General features: G+C 41.8%; 1 protein-coding gene across 2 annotated transcripts in view; it reads right to left on the bottom strand.

The window, feature by feature from the left end:
* Positions 1 to 21,577, bottom strand: part of STARD13 (StAR related lipid transfer domain containing 13) — a 282,314-nt gene that overhangs the window by 127,514 nt on the left and 133,223 nt on the right. Inside the window, exon 1 of one of the 2 annotated variants that reach the window (XM_064716230.1) lies at positions 12,728 to 12,984. The exons of the other annotated variant lie outside the window; for it this stretch is intronic. Within the exon in view, the coding sequence (XP_064572300.1) occupies positions 12,728 to 12,851 (124 nt within the window). The 5' untranslated portion in view covers positions 12,852 to 12,984. Of the gene's footprint in view, positions 1 to 12,727; positions 12,985 to 21,577 lie in introns of those variants that run through there. 2 annotated transcript variants of the gene reach the window in all.

Here is a 21,577-nt window from a genome sequence, read left to right as displayed (position 1 = left end):
ACATTTTGAATTTTCACTGTGTCTTTTTGGTAACACAATTTCCCAGTTTACTCAAAAGAAGCTGATGGGCTCAATGCTGTCATGTCAACCCAAACAGGATGAAGAGTCAGAAAAAATATTCTATAAGCAGCTGAGAAAAGTTTCACAATCACTAGTCCTTGTTCTAAGGGGGGACTTCTGCTGACCAGACATCTGAAAACAAAAGAATCTGGCACTTGCCATTATTAAACTCCGTATTGTTGGTGATTGCTCAGCCCTCTATTAAAATATCTTGGCAGGGCCTCTCTGCCTTTGAGGAAGTCAACAACTCCTCCCAGTTTAGCATCATCAGCAAACATAGTATACCTTCAAGTGCTGCATCCAAGCTCTTTATGAAGACATTGAAGAACACTGGCCTCTCTATCTTATTGTATGCAGGGAGAAACATAGTGACAAAGGACAAGGAAAGGACTGCAGTACTTAATCCCTTCTTTGCCTCAGGTATTAAAGAGTAAGACCGGTTGTTAATGGAGTACTCAGCTCCCTGAGATCTTTATTCTGCTCCCTGACTAGGACAGAGAGCAGAATAAAGCCCTCATGATCCCAGGGGAAATGGTCAGCAACCACTTAGATACACACAAGTCTATGGAACTGGATAGAATCGACACAAAAGTACTGAGGCAAAAGTTCTCACCGAACCACTTTCCATCATTTACCAGCAGCTCTGGCCAAGTGGGCAGGTCCCAGCTGACTGGAGATTAGCCAACGTGACACCCACTTAAAAGGTCAGAAGGAGGATCCAGGGAACTACAGTTCTGTTGCAGACATTTTTTCATAGAAATCCTTTCTTTGGGATTTGTTCATCTTCTGGGAAGCTGAGGCCCCAGAACAAGAATGTAAACAATTGTTATCGGCTGGTGTGGAATGCAACAGGTGCAACGGTGATTGGGCTTCTGTGAGTGTTTAGATTTGCTGACAAACTCACAGGAGAGTTTGTCCTTGCTTTCTGCTGGACACAGAACTTTGTTATGCATTCTTTTCTATGCTATTCTTAGCTTAGCAGCCTCTGCAACTTCTCTCTTTATTCCTTTTAGAATAGTTGTAATGTATTATATATCATATATCAATAAATCCAGCCTTCTGATCATGAACCAAGATTCTCGTCCACTTCTCTCACCCTGAAGACCTCATCAGGTCACTGTAATACAGTTCTACCTCAGTGTCAGGGAAGATCATGAAGCAGACCATCTTGAGAGCTGTCACATGGCACGTGCAGGAAAACCAGGGCATCAGGCCCCACCAGCAGCGGTTTATGAAAGGCAGGTTCTGCTTGATCAACCTGATGTCCTTCTGTAACAAGGTGACCCACTTAGCAGATGAGGGAAAGGCTGTGGATGATGTCTACCTGGACTTTAGTAAAGCCTTTCAAACCTTTTCCCACAGCATTCTTCTAGAGACACTGGCTGCTTATGACTTGGACAAGTGCACGCCTTGCTGGATAAAAAACTGGCTGGATGTCTGGCCCCAGAGAGTGGTGGAGAATGGAGCTACATCCAGCTGGTGGCTGGTCACCAGTGGTGTTCTCCAGGGCTTAGTACTGGGGCCAGTTCTTCTTAATATCTTTATTGACAAAATGCACAAAGGGATTGAGTGCACCCTCAGTCAGTCTGCAGGTGAGGCCAAGCTGGGTGGGAGCATTGATCTTCTGGAGGGCAGGAAGGCTCTGCAGAGGGATCTGGACAGAAAGGGTTGAAGGGCTGAGGCCAATTGTGTGAGGTTCGACAAGGAGAAGGGCAGTGTCCTGCACTCAGGTCACAACAACGCCATGCAGCAGGACATGATCCAGAACGTGCCCAGGTGGTCAAGAAGGCCAATGGCCAGGAGTGTTTGTACCCCCATACTCAGCCCTGGTGAGGCCACACCTCCAATCCTGTGTCCAGTTCTGGGCCCCTCAACACAAGAAGGACATTGAGGGGCTGGAACATGTCCAGGGAAGGGAAACAGAGCAGGGGAAGGGTCTGGAGTGCAAGGCCTGTGAGGAGCAGCTGAGGGAGTTGGGTTGCTCAGCCTGAAGGAAAGGAGACTCAGGGGAGAACTTACCACTTTCTACAGCTACCTGAAAGGAGGGTGTAATAAGATGGGGATTGGACTTTTCTTCCAAGTAATAGAACAAAAGAAAGCAGCCTCAAAATACCCTAGGGGAGTTTTAGATTGGATATTAGGAGAAATTTCTTCAACAACAGGGTTGTTAGGCATGAGGCTGCCCAGGGAATTAGGGGAGTCACCATCTCTGGATGTATTAAGAAGATGTGTTGGTGGCAATGAGGGACATGGTTTAGTGGTGGACTTGGCAGTGCTGGGTTAATGCTTGGACTTCATGATCTTAAAGGTATTTTCTAGTCTAAATGATTCTATGACTTTATTTACAATTTAAAGCATTTATTGAACCAAGGCAATCTTTTGGGAGTGGTTTTAAACACTACTTCCTAAATTTCAAATGAGTATCATATGCATAATGAAATTGCAATATTTTAATGTTACTCTTTAGTTTTGTGCCTTGAGATAGATGGTTACATATTTGTTTCTGAAGTAACATTTGCAAGTTGGGATTGTAGCAAAATATTTGCTAAAAAAGAGTGTGAATAGTTCACAGACTTATCAGAATCCATCTGTTTGTGTTTATTAATGGGTACATTCCCAGCTGTGGTCTTTCTAATGCAATAAATTAAAAGTTTCTTTCTTACTATAAATCCAATGGCTGAAATCTCCTTGTAAAATTGATTTATTTCAATAAAAATCTGTACTTATGTTAAAGACACCTCTTAAAATGAGCATGACCATGAGATGCCATTTGCATATCATTTCAGCAGCCATCTGATGCATAAACGACTCAGTCTTAAATAATTTGCTACAGCATTTTTCTGGTTAAGCCGTGGAAGAGCGTGCCATTCAGACCAGGATGAGAGGGACAAGGATGGGAAAACACAGGTGTATTTAGCACTGGAATGAGAGGCACATCCAAAATAATCTAAAGACTGGGACAAATGCTTAGTCCTCACTCCTTCATGCAATGAATCCAACACAAATTTACACAGGTGTGCAACACACTTTAGAGAAGTCCAAACTATGAACCAATGCAGGAGGTTCTTAAATCTTTAGGAATCAGTATTACACACAGTATTTTTGTAATACTGTGTGTAATTTTTTTTTTGTATTTTGACTGAGACACATTACATTTCTAGCTTTGGTTTTGATTTATCTCTTTCACCATTCTCTTAAGCTATCCTTATGCAGCTCCCTTACCCTTATCCTATGCAGCTACCCTACGTTTCTTCATAAATTGCAGCAACAGAAGACCATACACAAAGACATTTCAAACTAATTTTTGCTCAAATTCAGACAGACATACATATGATCTAAGGTACATTTGAACTATGCGACTGTTCTGAGGCAATATCCCTTTAAATTCTTTCTGTAACAAAACCAATACTCCGCTTCTGTGGCTGTCTTTTAAAGTGCTTCTGTATTAAATGACCTGTGAAGGTTCAGTGCCCTTCTGCATCATCATGGCCTGGAAAACCAGTCCTCCTCAGAAAAAAATTCCTTGGTTTATCAAAGCACCAGTGCTATTCATTTAGCTCAGGCAACAGAAGAAATTAATTATCCACACATTATTTTACATCTGTGACAAGTAAAATTTGTGAAATATTTACAAAATTAAGCAAGCTGTTTTGAAGTTAATGAACTTGTCTTGCATCTAAAGAAATACCTATGGTTTAAACAACTTTTTGGTAAGTATTAATTTTAATTCATAGTGTTTTGAAATAGATAATGAATCAAATTCTTTCAGCTAAAGAAAACCAACATTTATAAGTTCCAGTGCTTCCTCTTCCACTGTACTACAGCATGTTGCTGGATCTGTAAAAATGACTTCTGTAAAAAAGGTTTTATAGAAAATGTTTTCTGTATACTTACTGTTCAACAACAACAAAGAAAGAAATCAGTATCTCTATAAAATAGTCCATTGAAATGCAATTCACTCTGGTGATTATATACAGCAGAGTATGCTTAGTTTTGATCACCAAGCTAGCTGAAAACATCTTGTTCTTTAATTCTCATAAATTTTGTTCTACTTCTACATTGCTAGGGCTCCTGGGTGGCACTCTATTCCTGAGGACAGAGGATGCCTTGAATATTGCACTGCCTTAACAAAGCCAGCTGTTGTGTCTGATACTGGGTGACGCAGATGGGTTCGCACACTAATTGACATTACTGTATGTAAATTACTGCCCTCTACTGGAATGACAGGCAGGGAGTTTCACGTGAAATGGATGCCTTGTAAGGTAATTACATTGATTGTTGAAGCCTGGTGTTTTCTGGAACCAAGGGCCATGGATTCCAGGTGTTCCCGATCCCTTCTTGGAGCATTGCTGTTTGCTGCACACATATCTGTGTGTATTCAGCCTTTGCTTATTGGCACTACAGGGTGCACCAGGATGGTCTGATTGTCAAAATATTTTCCTGTTTTAACTGTAAACAGGATGTGCAAAGGAGCTACAGAAATGCCCTTCCCTTGTGAATGCCCTAATGTCAGTCAAGGCAACTGATGCCCTGATGTCAGTCAACCTTCTACAATGTCTATATTTTTAAGCCTGAATTAATCAAAAGAAAATATCAAATTCTTAATTAATTGAAAATAATATTCCCAAACCCAAATATTCAATAATGTAAGACAGGCGCCACTTCTTTAAAATCATGAGGTTACTCATATTTACAGGAAACGGGCATTTTACAAAATGAAGTTTTTTCTTGGCTCTTCAGACTCTGAAGTTCACATCTTCTTTTTAAATTTGCTAGGCAAATGTGCTTAGGTAGAAGTGAAAGCTGGTTTTCTCAATTAATTGTTATTCAAGGAGATGATTTTTAAAGGAGTTTTGATGTATAGCAGCACAAGATTTGGCCATGGCATGACAGAAAAAGAAAAGAAATAAGGAAGAGCAAAATAGAACATCTGTCTCTCAAGAAATCCAAGAAGTACAAAATATAAGAAGACAAATGCGAGTCAAAGCACTGCCGTGAAACAAGGCCAATGCCTGGCAAGTATTGTACAAAATCAAATTGTTAAGTCACCTAAGTTCTCAGAATCCCTAGAAATATGACAATATGGGACATTTTGAAGGGTTTTTTTCATTAAAGCAAAAAGACAAAATTCAGAATTGGGACTTCATGATTCCTGAAACTAAACACCACATCCTACTGTAGCCGAGAAAGCAGAAGAATAGGGGTTCAGTCTCCAGTGCCTTCCTGAGTCCAGAAATTTCACACATTTCAGAATTTGCTGGCCAGCCACCAACAGACTACTGATATTCACTAGGCAGCTGAAAGTTTATTGTGGATATAAATGTTCCATATAAATGTTCTGGCATAGCTATTATTATACACACAGTCACTTGCATGGGGATATGGAAGAAGCCTATAGGATTTCAGTCATATGAATAAATACAAAAACACCTAGTAGGAAATAACTGAGAAGATACATTATTTAATATGCCATGACTGATATAAAGAAGCAATCTTGGAATGGAAAAGCATCATCACTATTTAATGTCAGACAAATAAATTAAGTATTTTTATCAGTCTACATAAGCTCCTATATATCTTAGAAAAATATGAGCACCAAAAACTGCATCTATCTAAATGTACATGAACTTCAACAGTATTGTGTTATATACTATGAATTGTTTCCAATATTTGGTCTGCAAACATCAGGATAAGTACAATGTTTACAGGAATATTCCATGAAGTCACAGTGTAGAGAACTGACAAGGTAGCAGCCTTCTTCTTGTCACATACAAGCATCTGCAGATGGAATGAGCTGAGGCCACGTATATGGGCAGAGAAAAAAGGAGAAATATTTGTTTACTGAGAACTGAAAGAACCTTGTGAATGCTCAAGGAACCATGGAAGGCCAGTAGAAAAAAACCCAACAAAAACAAATCAAAATCCAAACCAAACAAACCCAAACCAAACAAAAAACTGTACTACAAAAAGGACTGACATAATAACTCTCTAGGAAAAAGAAGTGTACTTTCTAAAGATTAATGTGTCACTGAAACCTGTGAACAGACAAGCTCCAGGAAGAAGGAGACCTGTCAACAATATTTTTTAAAGCTATCAAATAGAAACTGACTGACTCAAATGGTATCCAGTTCTATTGCCAGCACTGATTCCCCATTTTATCAGCTGAGATTTGTATCTCTTACTGTCAGGAAATTAGGTAATCAAAATTGAATTTCTTTTAGGAAAATAATCACTGATACAACTCTCTCTGATGAAGGCAGTACCCATTCAAATACAAAATCTGTGTGTTAAATGTAAAACCAGAAGATGAATGCTGTTGTCACCCTAGGAACCTCTCCACGATCACTCCAAATCTTACTGCGGCAAATTGCAGAAGAGCCACAGGAACAAGTATGAGAAAAATCCATCTTTCTCTGGACTTTGAGACAGTGGGGAGTCCTTCATCACCCCCCGCCTTCACAGTCTCATGCTGATACAGAAATACTTGGCAGGTCAAGCATATTGGTATTTTTGTAATTGAACTTCTGGAATTAACTTCTGGTTGCTGAGGGTCATGAGAGCCTGGCAGCAGCAGAACTAACAATGGTGGTATTTTGCCACCACTGCCCCCTTTTCAGATTCAAACCACTGGCCTTCAAGGAGTGCCTGGGGAAGGAGATGGAACTTACAGGATATTGACATAACCCAGAAAACATAGGTGCAAAGAAAAGCCTCTTCATACTTTATTAAACTAATCAAAAACCCCTCCTCACATTAATAGAGAACGTACAGCACAATTAATTTAATTTATGAGATCAATGACTACTTTTTTGGCTACTACATTTTCTTTAGGACTGAGAGCAGAAAATTTCCTGGCATGCCTGACCAAATGAATCACTCATAAGTCACTTTCTTTCTTCCCTAAAGCACTCCATCATGAATAAAGAATGTCTTTCATAACTTTTCTCCTTGACAAAGGACAGTCTTTTCCCATTGATGGGGCTGGGTTAGGGAGGAATTTACACACATACATCTTATCAACATACATGAGAATCAGTATCTTGTACTCGCCAGTGCACTGGTGGGGACACACGACTGCAACATCTCTACTTTGCTTTCTAAAAATGTTATGTGCATGATTTTAAAATAGAACATAAAAGTATGCCCAGCAAATACCACATTTTTCACACATGCATCTCCCATACTCCTTAATTAAAACTGATCTTCCAAAATGATTTTATAAAAAAAAAAACAACTTGTTTAATGAGTGGCTTTAAGGTAGATTAATCTGCATTTGCACAAAGGTCTTAATTCAGAATAAATTTCACTAATGTAATAATACCAATCAATGTTGATCCCATACTGGGACATCTGCCTTTGCTCAGGGGTTCTCATAGGGCCTGGAAGCCTGGTACACATATTTCCTTTGGGGTTTCCAGTGACTTCACCCCAAAATAAACTTCTGCTTTGCAGAATAAAAACTTCACAAACAAGTTCTAGAAAGGTTTAATTATAAATGAAAATCAAAAACTATGAGAAAGCTATAGATTTGATGGTTCTTTAATTAGGCTGCAGAAACATAGCTGCTCTTGTCTCCATACTGGCATTTCAGAAAACTGTGCTAAAATTCACAAAGTTCTGGTTGCGACCACTAGTTTTAGTTTTTTAAAACCCATTTTTCATTTCTGTATTCCCCAACAGCAACAGATCAGCAGGTGCCAAGGAGCACCACGCTTTCTGAAGTGCAATTACAAACTTAGATTTATTTGCATCCAATAAAATCACAATAACCCACAAACCAACCACAAATTACTTTTGAGAGGAGCAGGTGCATTGCCTTGTCATCTTTGCAACATGCTGAATGTGACATTTACTTTCTGCTGGACAAATTATTCTCCATTTTCTACCTACATCAGATAATGTTCAGTTTCATCTCTGATATAAATGTATTTTAGTCATATTTGAAGAGACACTTGTAGATGCTATTCAATTTATAAGGTCCTCCTGAACAGTTAAGGACACCTAAGAGTAGGACTTGTAAAGCTTTCCATTTAAAGGTGTTAATTTTGGCTTCTTTAGACTTCCTAGGGATTTTCTTTTACTCACAAGCCTGCCTCATTCCTGTTTCAGTTTTGGAGCTTCAGGTAATCCATTTCTAAGAAAAAATTAGTCCATGGTATGCTGTCCCACCACACATTTTCATTCTACTTGATTTGAGACATTCAGTGCTTCATCATTTGGAAAAAAAATCCTGCAACATCACAGGGGAAGCTCAAGAGTCAGTTTAGCACTGGTGCCTGAAAAATCTGTCCAAAATTGGACAAGTTAAAACAGTTTGAAATGTCAGTCTGAGCAAACCACTGGAGGTGTGGTGGAAAACTTGATCCCAAATTCCTTTTACCCAAAGCACAGCCAAGCCAAAAAAAAAAGAGTGGGAGCATCTGAAACTGTTCCCCAAACCACGCCAGGCAGTTGCTTATGGAGAGCTCTGTAGCTGAGTGTGAGCTGGAACAGTGCTCAAGGGTGCCCTGTCTGATAGGGCAATTGCAGCAGGCAGTACAGAGGATGTCAGTGGATAGATAAGAGAGATTTTGTGCTAGAAGAGTTAGAGGAGATCAAGTAGGGATTTAATCTCTTAGAGAACACAGAACACACAAAGCATTGTGGGACACGAAGCTCATGTGAGAAGAGATTTGTCAGAAAGACTGAGGGGGTATCCATGCCACAGACACAGTGGAGGCAGCCTTACAGAGAAGAAATCCTGACAGCAATCTGTGTAGATTGCTAAATAACAGCTAATAGCTGAACTTCAGAAACTAGAGGCAAAGCTTTCTCTTATCAGAAGAATGCTAGGGTCACAAAATTAATTTTGCAAACTTCAGTAAGTCTCAAAATTCAAGTCACCTGCTAAATTCTAACTCAGCCCTCTTTCTACTAGGTAGTAAGACAAAGTCTCATCTTCATCTGCACACGCAGTTTCCAAGAATCCTATCTGATGATGGGGTATGGTCACGTATCAGCCCTGCTGAAGCTCATGCAGTGGGAGACAGAAAAACTCAGGTTTCTGTGACTATGACAAGTAAGTGTTGCCCCTGTGGCAGAGCACCTTCCATTCATTGTTGTACACCAAGTGAAACAAAATCTGACCAGACCACCAGAACCTGCAAGCTATTAATTCTCTGGGTGCAGTACAGTTAGACCCCAAATGCCGATTTGCTCAAAATGTTGTGCAACAGCAGCTACTGAGAGTCATAATTTGAATACTAAAGTAGATAATTCAAGTTCTAACTCTCAAGAGCTGATATTCCTGGGGTCCAGTCTCACTTTGGCTCTTGCTTCTATCTGTAAAATGGGACCAAGTAACCTTGAAGCTTCTAGGAACAACTGAAACATTAATGTTATGACATATGCAAGCACCAGGCTCGTGAACAGTTGAGGAAATTTATAATTCAGTGCTTAGTCCAGTATTTCAGAAAACTGCAGTACAGAAGGCTCTAAGGTAAAAGATTCAGCAACAGGGATCATCACTTTCTGCAGTAAATGAGGCTGAAAAATTCTGAGCAACAAAGAGGGTGAGGTGATTGTGTCAGTCAATCATGTCAGTCATGACAATTCTACCCTATGAGGGGGGCTGTGCAATACAGCAAAAGGGGTCCTTAACACTGGTGTTTCCTGACTCCAAAGTACTGAATTTAAAAAAGAAATTAAAATTTAATTTTATTTTAGTGTATAGTAACTGAAAGAATGCCAGATAGAAGGTGTCACTTTTCCCTTACGTTCAAGGAATGTAAGAACTGCAACGTGTTTGACTGTAACAGGTGATTTTGATTTGAACAGGGATCTCAGAATTACTTTAGGTGATCACTGTAGGAGGATTTGCTAAATACCTGAATCAAATTCCTTAAACATTGGTTTTCAATAATGGCAAAGTGGTTCAGGATTGCGTTAAACCAAAAGTATTTTATATAACCTTTCAGGTAAATAGGCCTCCACAGGGAGTTAAAATTCGGTACATTTCCCATTCACTTTGTCAATTCCAAATTAAACCATAAGCATAGTGGAAACAGTGTAAATTACCTCTGCAAAACTTACAAAAAGCACAAAAAACCCCTGAGGGTGCAATTTTTGGCACTGTAGAGGGTACGCCCATTGTTTGAAAAACAAATCCCAGTCAGTGAATCAGAAAAAGTGACTAAGAGCTGCTGGGCACCACGGATCTGTCCTGAATAGGAGACAGTGTGGAGCAGCCCTGTCCAGGAGCGTGCAGGAGCCAGGCTGCTGCTCATCACCTCTGCTGCAAAGGGTGAGGGAGGGAAGGAAGGAAGGAGCACACTGTAGCAGTGTTTTTATGCACAACCTACTTTTCCACAGCAACCCAGCCATGCTCTCTGCCTCTTTGGGAGCAGCTGAGTCAAAATTCAGCTCTCTCCTTGCCCTAGCCAGGATTCAGCTCCTTTCTCCAGCTCACACCCCTGCTGCCCAACAGGGCCCTGCTGCCCTCTGCTCCAGCCTGGACGCCAGGGCAGAAACTCTTCCCAAGGAGCACTGGGGAAAGCCCTGAGAAACCTGCTCTGCTCCCAGTGCTGATCCTGCTCTGAGCTGGAGACTTACTGGAGAATTCCCAACACTTCATCCAACCCTAATGAGTATATAATTTTTATGAATTACAAAAATGTGCTTGCTTTCTTTACAGGTGTATCTTGGGCAACTGGTGTCCTGATCCTTAACAAATAGATAAAAGACTAAAGCAAACCAAAAGAGCAACTATGTAAGTGCCTGCAAAAGTATCATCACAGCAAGGATTTAATCACAAGTTTTTATTTGGCTTGACAGTTAGAATATGACAGCACACTAATGATTAAAACTGCATTTAGCTTTGAGCACTGCTCTTGAACCTTAGTTACCAGTTACACTGCTGCTCTGACTGCCAGTCAGAGCTGAAATACAATGGCAACTTTGAGGGAAAAGATGGAACTTGTATAACTATCTACCTGGTTGGGATCAGATCCATTGCAACGGAGAAGCTGGGCTGGCAACCAGCAAATAGTTGACACATTTAGATCAGCCTAAATTTCCTGCCTTCTCCTTAACAAAAGCTTGAAGAAGAGGCCAAGGAATATACACTGCAGCTATGCAGGTCAGCACAACAAACAAATATAAAAACAAGGACAAAAATGCCAGAGACAGAAAAGCAACAGAATAAGAGGACATATCTGGCACCAACAGACATTTGTACACATTTCATTATGTCATCAGATAAGTAATTTAATTAAACAGCAAATGTATCAGTGTCTTACCAGAGTATTATGAATAGCACTTAAATTATGGCAGTGCATAAACCCAGGACATTAGTATTCTATCCACCTTAAATAAAAAGTTTTGACTCCATCAATTTTAATACCCAGTTGCTTTAAGAAGTTGGCTACAGTATGATGGCAGCCTGCCCAGGTTCTTTGCTCAATCAAGCAATAGTTGTCTTTGACCAAAAAAGAAAAAAATAGCCAACAGTATCCTTGCTGAATGTCTGCGGGCATCTGCTATCAAAATAGGAAAAATGGACTTAAAAGAAAATTAAAAACTTAAAAGTTTAGTATTTTGGTTAGCCATAATATTACAAAATAGATTGTTTTAGTAATTCGTTATTGAAGCTACCCAGTTTGGATTATTTTTTCAAAAAAGCTATGATGCAATTTTTATCTATTACTTTAATTGTATGTACATAAGAACTAATGTGCTGCAGACATAGTCAGAAAACCTGCATCATTTACCTCTGTATTATACAACACAGCATGTCACAGTGCCCTAGGCAAGGTCACCAAACTCCTAACAATGCTGTAGGATGTGACAGAGGAATCCATCTTTATAAATTAGACTTCATTATACATGATCTGCTCATAAATCTTGATGTATCGTTTTCTAGTATAATAACTCTACTTTGCACTTGCATGTACACATGCTAGATATTCTAATCTAGAACTTCTAATTCACAGAGTACTTTACAAATAACACACTGGGTGTATGCTTGTGTGCATAAAGCCACTGTGCTGCTGCAATAGCAGCGCTCTAAATGAGACCTGACCTCCCGGAGCACCTGCCCTGCTCTGTGCCCTTCTGGTCCCCACCTGGGGATAGAAAAGCTGCAGGAGGCCGGTTTGCCAGAGCAGGTAGGTGACCTGAAGCTATAGAAGCATCTGAAATGAAACAGACCATTTTTCTTTGGGAGTTGAGGTACTTCTCACCTGCAAACCCTGTGAGGAAGCAACCTGGTTGGTTAGACTTACAACACTGATCGGAGGAGCAGGTGAGCTTGCTTCCCGGAGGCAAAGCCAGCCCTCTTCGTTTCGGAGGCTCTCAGAAGGTGCCTCCGACACGGAGCGAGGGGGCGGCTTAGCCCCGAGCCCGAGTGCGTGTGTGAGCAGCCGCGCTGCCCGCCGGCTCCGGGCAGGTGCTGCCTGCAGGGGCCGGGGGCTGCGACCCGCCTGCCCCGCTCCTGCCCGGCTCCTGCCCGCAGCCCGGCCCGCCCGGTGCCCGTCCCGCCCGGCCAAGCCGCGGGCTCTCCCCGCTCCGGCAGCGGAGGTGGTGCCCCCGGCCGTGCCCCTGGAGCGGGACCCCTCCTCATGCTGGGGCCGGGGTGTCCCCCGGGCGTTCCCGGGCAGGTAGCGGCGGCCGCGGCGCGGCGGGGACTGACCTGCGAGCCGCCGCTCCCGGACATTCCTCCACAGCAAGTCCCAGGCTTTGGCGGTGGAGTCCCGCAGCTGCTCGCTCAGCGACCTCCGGAGTCGCGCCTTGGCCGAGCGGCGCTGGCTGCTCATCCTCGGCGGCTCCGCATGCCGCCCCAGGCAGCCCCGCTCCGCGCCCGCTCTCCTCGCCGGGGACGGGCGGCGGCGCCCACACGGGGCCGCGGGGCAGCCCCGCCGCGCCGCAGCCGCGTCACCGCCGCCCCGGGCGGGCGGCCCTTCCTTCACCTGAGCGCCGCCCGCCCCGGCCCCCGGGGCAGCGCTGCCGCCGCCAGCCTCGCTCCCTCCCTCTCTCCCTCAGCGCCCCGTCCCGCGCCCGCCGCTCTCCGCCCTCCTGTCCTCCCCCGCGCTGCGGCCCCCGCGGGGCGGGAAGGTGCCCCGGGCTCCGGCCCCGCTCCTGCCCTGACCGGGACCCCGCGCCCTCGGGCACCACCGACGGACCGGCACCCCGCGCGTCCCGCGGCCCCGCGCCTAGATTCCGTGACTCCGCTTGTGCCCCTGGGCCTCATTTGGGAGCTGCCCTGCTGTCAGCTCCCGCTGCCGCCGCTGCGCTCCCTGGACAGCGACCGGGAGCTGCCCGCCGCCACCCCGGCCGTGCCGCCCCAGCGCTGCGAACGCCGCTCCGAGGACAGGTCACCCGCCACGAGGTGACAGAAAACCTGCCTGGCAACGGGATGCCTTTTTCACGGGAGGCTGTAATAGGTGCTTTGCCCATGCTTCAACTTTTGCGGAAAGAAAATGAGTTTTTTTTTCTCAGAGGCCTAGGTTCATCAACTCTCCACCCAAGATCAAGCCATAGTCCTTGCAACACAGCCTCTCCTGTTTCTTTCCCACTTTCTCTGCATGCCACCCACTTACTCTCCATCTCCTTCCCCCTGCATGACTTCTTCTCTTACAAGCTCTTGCGCTTTTGAAAAGATTTCAAAATTAAATCCCGGCAGACACTTTTTGCACACTTTACAGACTAAAATGAATCCCGATTTCTTCATCTGTAGGCTAGCCAGAAAGTAATATCAGGGCCCTTATCCCATTTAGGAAAACCATTTTGTGTCTCTGCTTCTTCTGTGCTCTGGGAAATACTGTTTTAACAGTGTCCCCTTCCCTATCCTGTTCCTCCAGCAGAGAGTCTGATAGCAGAGAAGGACAATGGCCGCTTCATTCCATTTAGTCACAATCAATTACTTACTGCTTGCTCTTTTGGCAGAGTATTTGTGATGTGCAAAGCAGAGGCTGATGTTCCTGCAAGTGAGTGCCCTACTCTGAAAGAGCTGCAGGCCCAGGTAAAGCAGTCACGTCAAATATTATCGATATCCCCCTCTTGTTTAGATTTAAACTGTTACTGCAATGTCAGAAGCTAAAAGCAAGCAGACAGATGTATTCCATGTTACCACTGTTAATAATGTCTTCTGCTTACTTTGTGGTGTGAATTTGTTTTCCTTTGTCCCTGTTTTTAAGAGGTTCATCTAAAAAGGTTCATCTTAAGCTACTCTACTTTAGCTGATATAGTGGAGACTATGTGCTTGCCCAGAGCTTGTACAGATGTTGTATGTCATTCCTCTGCCTGCAGTTCCAGTGTCCTCCAAATGACTGGACAAACACTTCTGAGAAAAGGGATGCCTTCCAGGGATGGATGCATCCAAGATCTGGAAGGGAGACAGCATAATTATGTAAATACTCCCACATCCCATGACCCAGAGCAAACACCTGCTGATGTTAATGGGAGAAGAGAGGATTATGGTTCCTACAATCAGCTCCTCTGCCCAGTAAATCTGCCTCTGACCTCTGCCTCTCTTTATTTAATCTCTCACCAACACAGCTATTACCAGTACATAAGACCTACTATGCCTGTTTACTACCACAGGCTTTTATCAGTTAGGAACCAGGTAGAGATGAGAAATTAATTCCTGATATTGTACTCAGCTGCCCTATAAAGATGAGCCGTGACAGACAATCTAAAAGTGAAATAATAAACTCCGTTTTGAAGGTTTTGTATCATACTGCTGTGTCACCACCCACAAACGTCAGCCAGTACTGCAACCTTCAGCAGTGCTCTTCTGGCAGCCACACTTGGATGCACCAACTTAGAGTGCCCTGCCTGTCTGGAAGATAGATATCCCTTTCTTCAGCGGCTGTCTGTGATGGCCAGAATGTAGCAATAGAACAAAAGATATTGTCTTCCCTTCTGCAGCATTTTTGAAGATCTTGCTTTATCAAAAATATCCCTAGACTTCCAGGTTTACTGAAAGCAGCTAATTAGTGACTAGATAGTGGCAATTGCTAATCCCATGTTATCTCACCACGAGTTACTAAGATTAACTGCAGTGATATGGCCGTATTTCATAATAAGAAACAGAAATGAACTGGCAAGCCTAGACCAAACTCTGTGGCAGGCACTGACAAAAATCTTACTAATTTCAGGTACTTTATTGTGGAAAACTGAATCCAGAGGCAAGATCAGATATTGCAGTTTTCTCCCCAAAGAAAACAGTGCTATTGAGTAATGAGAACACATCTCATGCAGCAACTGGCCTATTCCTATTTTATGCTTTTAATCATAGTCAGCTGTTCAGAAGTCTAATTACCATCACGAGTATTTTTGATGTATTACACCTCATAGCAGCAGTTACACTAAGAGCTATTCTGCAGAAGAAGTTACAATAAGAGCTATTTTGCTTGAAGGAGGGTACATGTTAGGAATTACTCATAGGTTAAACATGCCTAATTTCCTTTTAGAATTTTAGAAAACCTGACAAGATGGTAAAATTCTGGTCTCTCACACATTTTGCATAGGTTGGTTAAGTGTATAAGTAGCCAGCTGATCAGTACTTGTGTTTCCTGCTTGAAACATTCTGATATCCAGCACAAGATGGCTATCATTTCTGGGGGAAAGAAAAGGAAAGCACATTTTCCACAGAATATACAGTTTTCCTGCTTGATACTAGTCTTGCCAAAATGGTTCTTTTCAGAGTAATTGCAATGAAACCACTGTATATGATGAAGAAAAAGGAGAAAGTTCCCAGCTGCCTTAAAAGAAGCTGAAATATTATATTTGTCTTTGCTCATTGATAACAGAATATTGGCAGGAATAAAAGTACTGTCTAAATCTTGAAGGCATATAAAATATTGGGGAAAAGTCTAAACTAGTTGTACCCATGCTCTGATGCCATTGTGGCACAGAAGTCTGATGCACTTATTTTATATTTAGCAATTTATAGCTCCTTCCAATCACCATGGTAATTAAACACCAAGTTAATTGACACAGTGTAGTATTCTGGCCCCTAATTAGCAGGGTGTTTTTAATTTGTTGCAGATTCCATTATGCAGCCTGATGTAGTCCTAGTAAAGTAACTGTACACTAACTCCAATGCACCTGGTAAGAGAATCAGACCTAAGGAAAGAGAAACAGGACTACATATTGGTTTGCCATTTGTAAACTACTGAATGACTATGATAAAAGTGCAACTTCTTTCCTTTCCATCCTCTTGTCTTTAATTATCATGAGTCAGGATTTTTTGTTAGCCTTATCACCTCACAACATTTGCCTACATGCAGAAGAGCAAAACAAGATATGTCATGCGGAGGAAAATGTGTGAAGAGTGCATCCTTGGTTACTATGTGCTGTTTAGAGGACACAGGCTCCTTACCCTGGTATCTCTTAAAAAGTAATACTAAACCAAAAGAGGATATTACAGGATCTACAAGATCAATTATGTGGTCTGATGCTAATAAGTGCAATGCCAAATTTTATAGTTAATTTCATTCTTCAAGAACTGACTGTAATGAAGATTCTTGAAACTTACGATACCCAAAATGGTGTTGCTGTGCTTTTGTAGCTTCAAATAGTAGCTCAGACAGCCTAGATATAAACACATCAAGTAATATTTATAACTTTAGCAGTGGTCTTTATCTCTTTGGGGGTCCTAGAGCTCTGGAATTTGTTTTCTATCACAGCTTAAATGGTCTGAGTGGGATGTTGTAAGTCTGGGTTACCACTGGAAGGGAAGAAAAGATTTGAGGTTTTCCATTGCTTGTTCTCCTAACAGCAGACTCTGGTGAATTTCATACTAATTCTGTGGTTGAAGTTATGTGAAAAACACCAAGGGCATATGAGTAGGTGTCCTCTTTGACATCTAAGTAAACAAACAAATATTTTGAATTTTGAATAGAGAAAAATAAGAATCGCTGTGAATGAGGACAAAATGTTCTAGCCTGTGCCCTGGCACTCTCTCCTTGTTTTTTTAAATTTACATATACAAATTATCATAATTTTGAAGTAGCTTTAATGAGAACAAGTTATATATTAGTTTCACTCTTTTCTGATTTATCAAGAGATTGGCACCTATAAGTTCATCCTACTTCATTTCAGCTTTCTGAATCTCTGGGAAAGGGTTGCTCTGCACTTTGCCAACAGCAGAGCACTGCTGGCTTTCATTAGTGGGGGCCAAATTCTTTCACTTTTGTTCACAATGATTAATGCTGAAATAAATGGAACTTCTTGCAGTATTCACTGTGAACAGACTCTAAGTATGCTCAGATACAGACTACAGTAACAAAGTGTCGGCTGTTTGACTGTGCTCCCTCTCCCTTGCTAGAACAGGCATGGAGGGCATAGGGAGAAATTAAGCTTTAATTCTGTTCATACAAAGGATGATACTTTATTGTTGTTATTATTAATAACAAATTGTTTTCTCAAAGTGCTTGGAAGCAAAAACTGGATGGAGCTAAAGTTCAATCTTTGCCCTCAGGAGAATGCAAACTAAATATAAAACAGGACACCGATGGAGAGAAGACCTGATTGGGGTAGGAAGGGTGGAGTATGAGAGAGAAATAGAACAGTACTGGCCAGAGTAGTAACTGCTGGTACTTCTGGCACACCAGAATCGTGTCTGGAAGCACTGGTGCAAAGTGAGTTAGCAAGAGGGTCTCCAAGGAGGTTAATGTGGTATCTTTATATATTCAGAGGACCAACTTTCAAGAACGAGGGGCATTTTTAACAAAGGCATGCAAATGTGTATTTGAAAACATAATGAGTAGACAGCAAAAGCTGGGATCCTGTACACAAACAGGATCTGTGGAGAGAAAGCTTTTAATATTGAACAGATAGGTGAGGCAAGGGAAGGGCCTTCAGACTTCAGTCAAGCAGCCTCTACTTGATGCACCATAAAGGCAGGATGAGCTGCAAAGAGCAGTGATAGCAGAGAACTGCCAGGGTGTTTGCATTTGGGATGCAATGCAATAGACCAGATTGTGTCTATCAAGGCAGAGTAAATGGGAACAAAAGTGAAATAGTAAATGTGGGATGAAAATATTTTTCTACAGCAATCAAAAATTTTCACCTGGAAACCTCCTCCTGACAAAACCCATCGTTTCTTAAAGAATAAAAATTAAGAGAAATCATATATGTTTCTGGAAAATAAATGGGGTTTTTTTGGGTTTAACTCAGCAGGGTTTTCACATTCTGGCCAGCTTTAATGTGCACGTTTCTCTCCATCTTGCATTCTGCTTATATCTAGCTCTTGCACGTTATTTTTAATAACCCCTCTACCTCTCCAGTCTCTTGTACTAACACAGGCTAAATTGTCACAGGACATTATAAACTCCAGGAGAAGGTCCTGTGTGACAGGAGGTATGTTATATATCTGTTATATATGTTATATATCTGTTATATATTACATATATAACATATATAACAGATATATAACATATATAACAGATATATAACATACCTCCTGTTATATGAGAATGGTGAAGAAGGGAAGAGGGAGGCAGCTGTGGTTCAAATGATGATTGGATGGATTGCCCCCTGAGTAAACAGGGCACTTCTATGGAACAGTAGACAACCAAGCTGATGCTTCAGCTGAAATCCTGAAGAATTGCAGCCACAAGAGCCCTTGCACATTTCTCAGATAACAGACGAGAGGAACGGACAAAACAAACCAAGTGCCAATAAACTTTCACTTCCTTTCGTAAGATGCTCTGTGGACATCTTTAAAATATATTACATTGAAGATATGAAGTCTTGTGCTGAGCAAAGCCAGTCTCTGTAGAAATAGCCAATGCTTCAATGATTAAGCAACTGGGAAAGTGAACTACATTTTGTATGTGTAGATGTATTGGTTTTTTACTGGAGCTGAGCTTGAAATTTTGAAGTGATTAATGCCCTTGAATAAGGGAGCAGCTATGTTGAAACACAAAATGTCTCAGCACAGAATATTGCCCCTGTTCTTCTCATTTCAGCTTCTGGTGTCTGATTTTCCCCCTCCTCTTCAGTCGCTTGACAAAAATATATTGTTTTAAACTACATCTTTCTTTGCTCTCAAAGTGCTCATTTCCTTAATATTGTATTGGGACCTTGTGTAAGCAACAATTTTTAATTTTTCTTTTCTAAACTTCCAACTGTTATTACCATCACAGTAGAAATAATTGGAACATTTGTGTAAAAAAGCCTTGCCTTGCAGCAGTCGATGGCAATGGCAATTCAGCACACACCATAGCAGGATATTGGTTCAGAGACCTGGGAGATTTTGCTCTTTCTTTTTTTTATAACTCTCCTGGATTACACAGGAAAACATGATCAGTGTTGACAGCAGGTTCTAACAACAATGCAAGCAAATTGTTCCCCAAACTAATTTACTTGTGAGAGTAAGAACTTTTTTTCAGATATGCAAATACTTCTCTGCACACACGCCTTTTGAGTAATCAGGCTACTGACTGATGGCAGCATATTGCCAAGCATCAGTATATTGCAACCTTCATCACTGGCCACACAACTACTATTTAAACTTGTTTAACAGATTTTAAATGTATACATTTGGTAGAATTAAAAAACAATGGCACTCATGTTTTTGGCCAGTAAATAAAGAGTGCTATGGCCAGTTGCAGTAGGGGATAGACTTTCAGGTAGGAAGATCAGAATGGCCAGAATCAAAATTTGGCTGGGGCCCAAGCCAATCCCTATTAACCTCAACTGTTCTACAGGATCTTGAATCACTAAAGCTGATTTTAAATTTCTTCTTGATTCCACAATAAAGAAGGACTAATTGTCTGTCCACAGTATTGTCTGAATCTCATTTGAAGTGAAGGCTGGTGACGATTTGATTGTAAGCATCATTTCCCACAGCTCCATTGGGAAGGTTTCCCAGCCGCCTCAGAGCCTGCCTAAGCCCACTCCATCACCCAGCTCTGGCATTACAGAACTCTCTGTTCCAGGAGGCTGAGTGGTACAGCCATTCCTGGGAGTATAAAGGAGCTTAAGCTTAGGAAGAATGCCTGTTTCATGACATTTAACATATCTGGGTATTCCCACTGAGAAGCAGGATATTCATGCTGTGAAGAAGGGGCTGGACTAGGTGGATCTGCAGCTCTTTCTGTTCAAAAATATCCCTGTTTCTGTGAGAACATTTTGGTAATGTCAGGCAGCACCTGTATTCCATTAACTCCAAAAGCATTTCAGTGTTTACAGTAACCAGGAAATGTCCCTGTCTGTGTTATATTAACAAGTCAGCAGTAACAACTGCAGTTTCAGTTTTTAGAGCTATGCAGAGAAAGGTTTACTTTGAGTTGCTGAGGGTTTTACTTTTTTTGCTTGAAAAACAGAGCACTGTAGCACTGCCTTTGAAAGCATTACAGAAAGCTTCGGGGAAAAAAAGTTACCAAATGATGTCCAATAGCACTTCCTATAATCAGGTAGGCAAAAGCACAGCTATGAATTGCAAGCCTAAAAAGCATTTGTGACAACAAATTTGTAGATCCTTCACCTTAGTATTTTTTGCTTGTACTCTTCCTGCCTACTGCATGTAAGGGGGTTTGCATAATGGCATAGTTTCATTCAAGATTCATTATGTTGGAAACAAAACTGTGTCATATTTTTATGTGGACTATACCACATATGCTCAAAGAGGTAAGTCATAAGGTGCCACTGCATAGTAGGCAGCAGACTTTATAGGAGCAGTGATGTGGTGCTAGAGAATTACAGTCTATGTAAAAGAACTCACCTGTGAGAAATTAATGCACAACTTTTTGTAGTCTTCCAAATAGGCTCCAATTTCTGCATGCAAGAGGCAAAAAATCTTAGCTATGCACTCATATACTTTTCACATAACTGAATTTTAATAGTGACATTAAATTACTATTTTATAAACAGTAACATCAAAGATCATGGGAGACAGCTAGAAAATATATTTTTCTTTTCTCTTTTGGATTGAAAATGGTATATTGTAAAGCAACTTAATTCCCAAGAAAGGCAGTAGCAGGGACTGCTCTGTACTTGGCCAAGCATACCAAAGGCAGAGAGAGCTTGAGGAGGTGTTTCCCCATCACCTGCTGCTGTGTACACTGATGTGACCAGAATGATGACAGAGATCACAGCCACAGCTCTCTACTGAGTGTGCCACCCCTTGCCTGCCAGAAAGCACCATCTTTTTTATTTATAATTACATGAAAAGGTGATTCCAGAAAGAACAGAGCAGGCTTGAGCTCCCCCTGAAACACTGTGTTCAGCTGGCCTGATCCCCCTCTTATTAGTAGGCACTTTTTTGAGACTCCACCAAGATAGTTCTCCTTGACTTTATTTAAATGCCATGCAAATGAAGGAGATATGCATTCAGGACTATTTCAGGAGGCAAGAAAAGGTTGTTACTTCCCTTGTATGTGTTGCTGGTTCCAGAGTTCATTTTTTCAGTATTGCAATGACTTCTAGTGAAATCAGTTCCTAGAGATGATGTCGGAACACCTTTACAGTGCTGCAGGTACAGCTGCTGCTCATCTTGTTTACTTATGCTACTGTCATGCAGATTCATTCC

Source organism: Zonotrichia leucophrys, chromosome 1 (genome assembly GCF_028769735.1).
Source record: "Zonotrichia leucophrys gambelii isolate GWCS_2022_RI chromosome 1, RI_Zleu_2.0, whole genome shotgun sequence".
NCBI lineage: Eukaryota > Metazoa > Chordata > Aves > Passeriformes > Passerellidae > Zonotrichia > Zonotrichia leucophrys.
The sequence above is the reverse complement of the archived record's forward strand: the minus strand, read 5'-3'. Positions and strand labels throughout refer to the sequence as shown.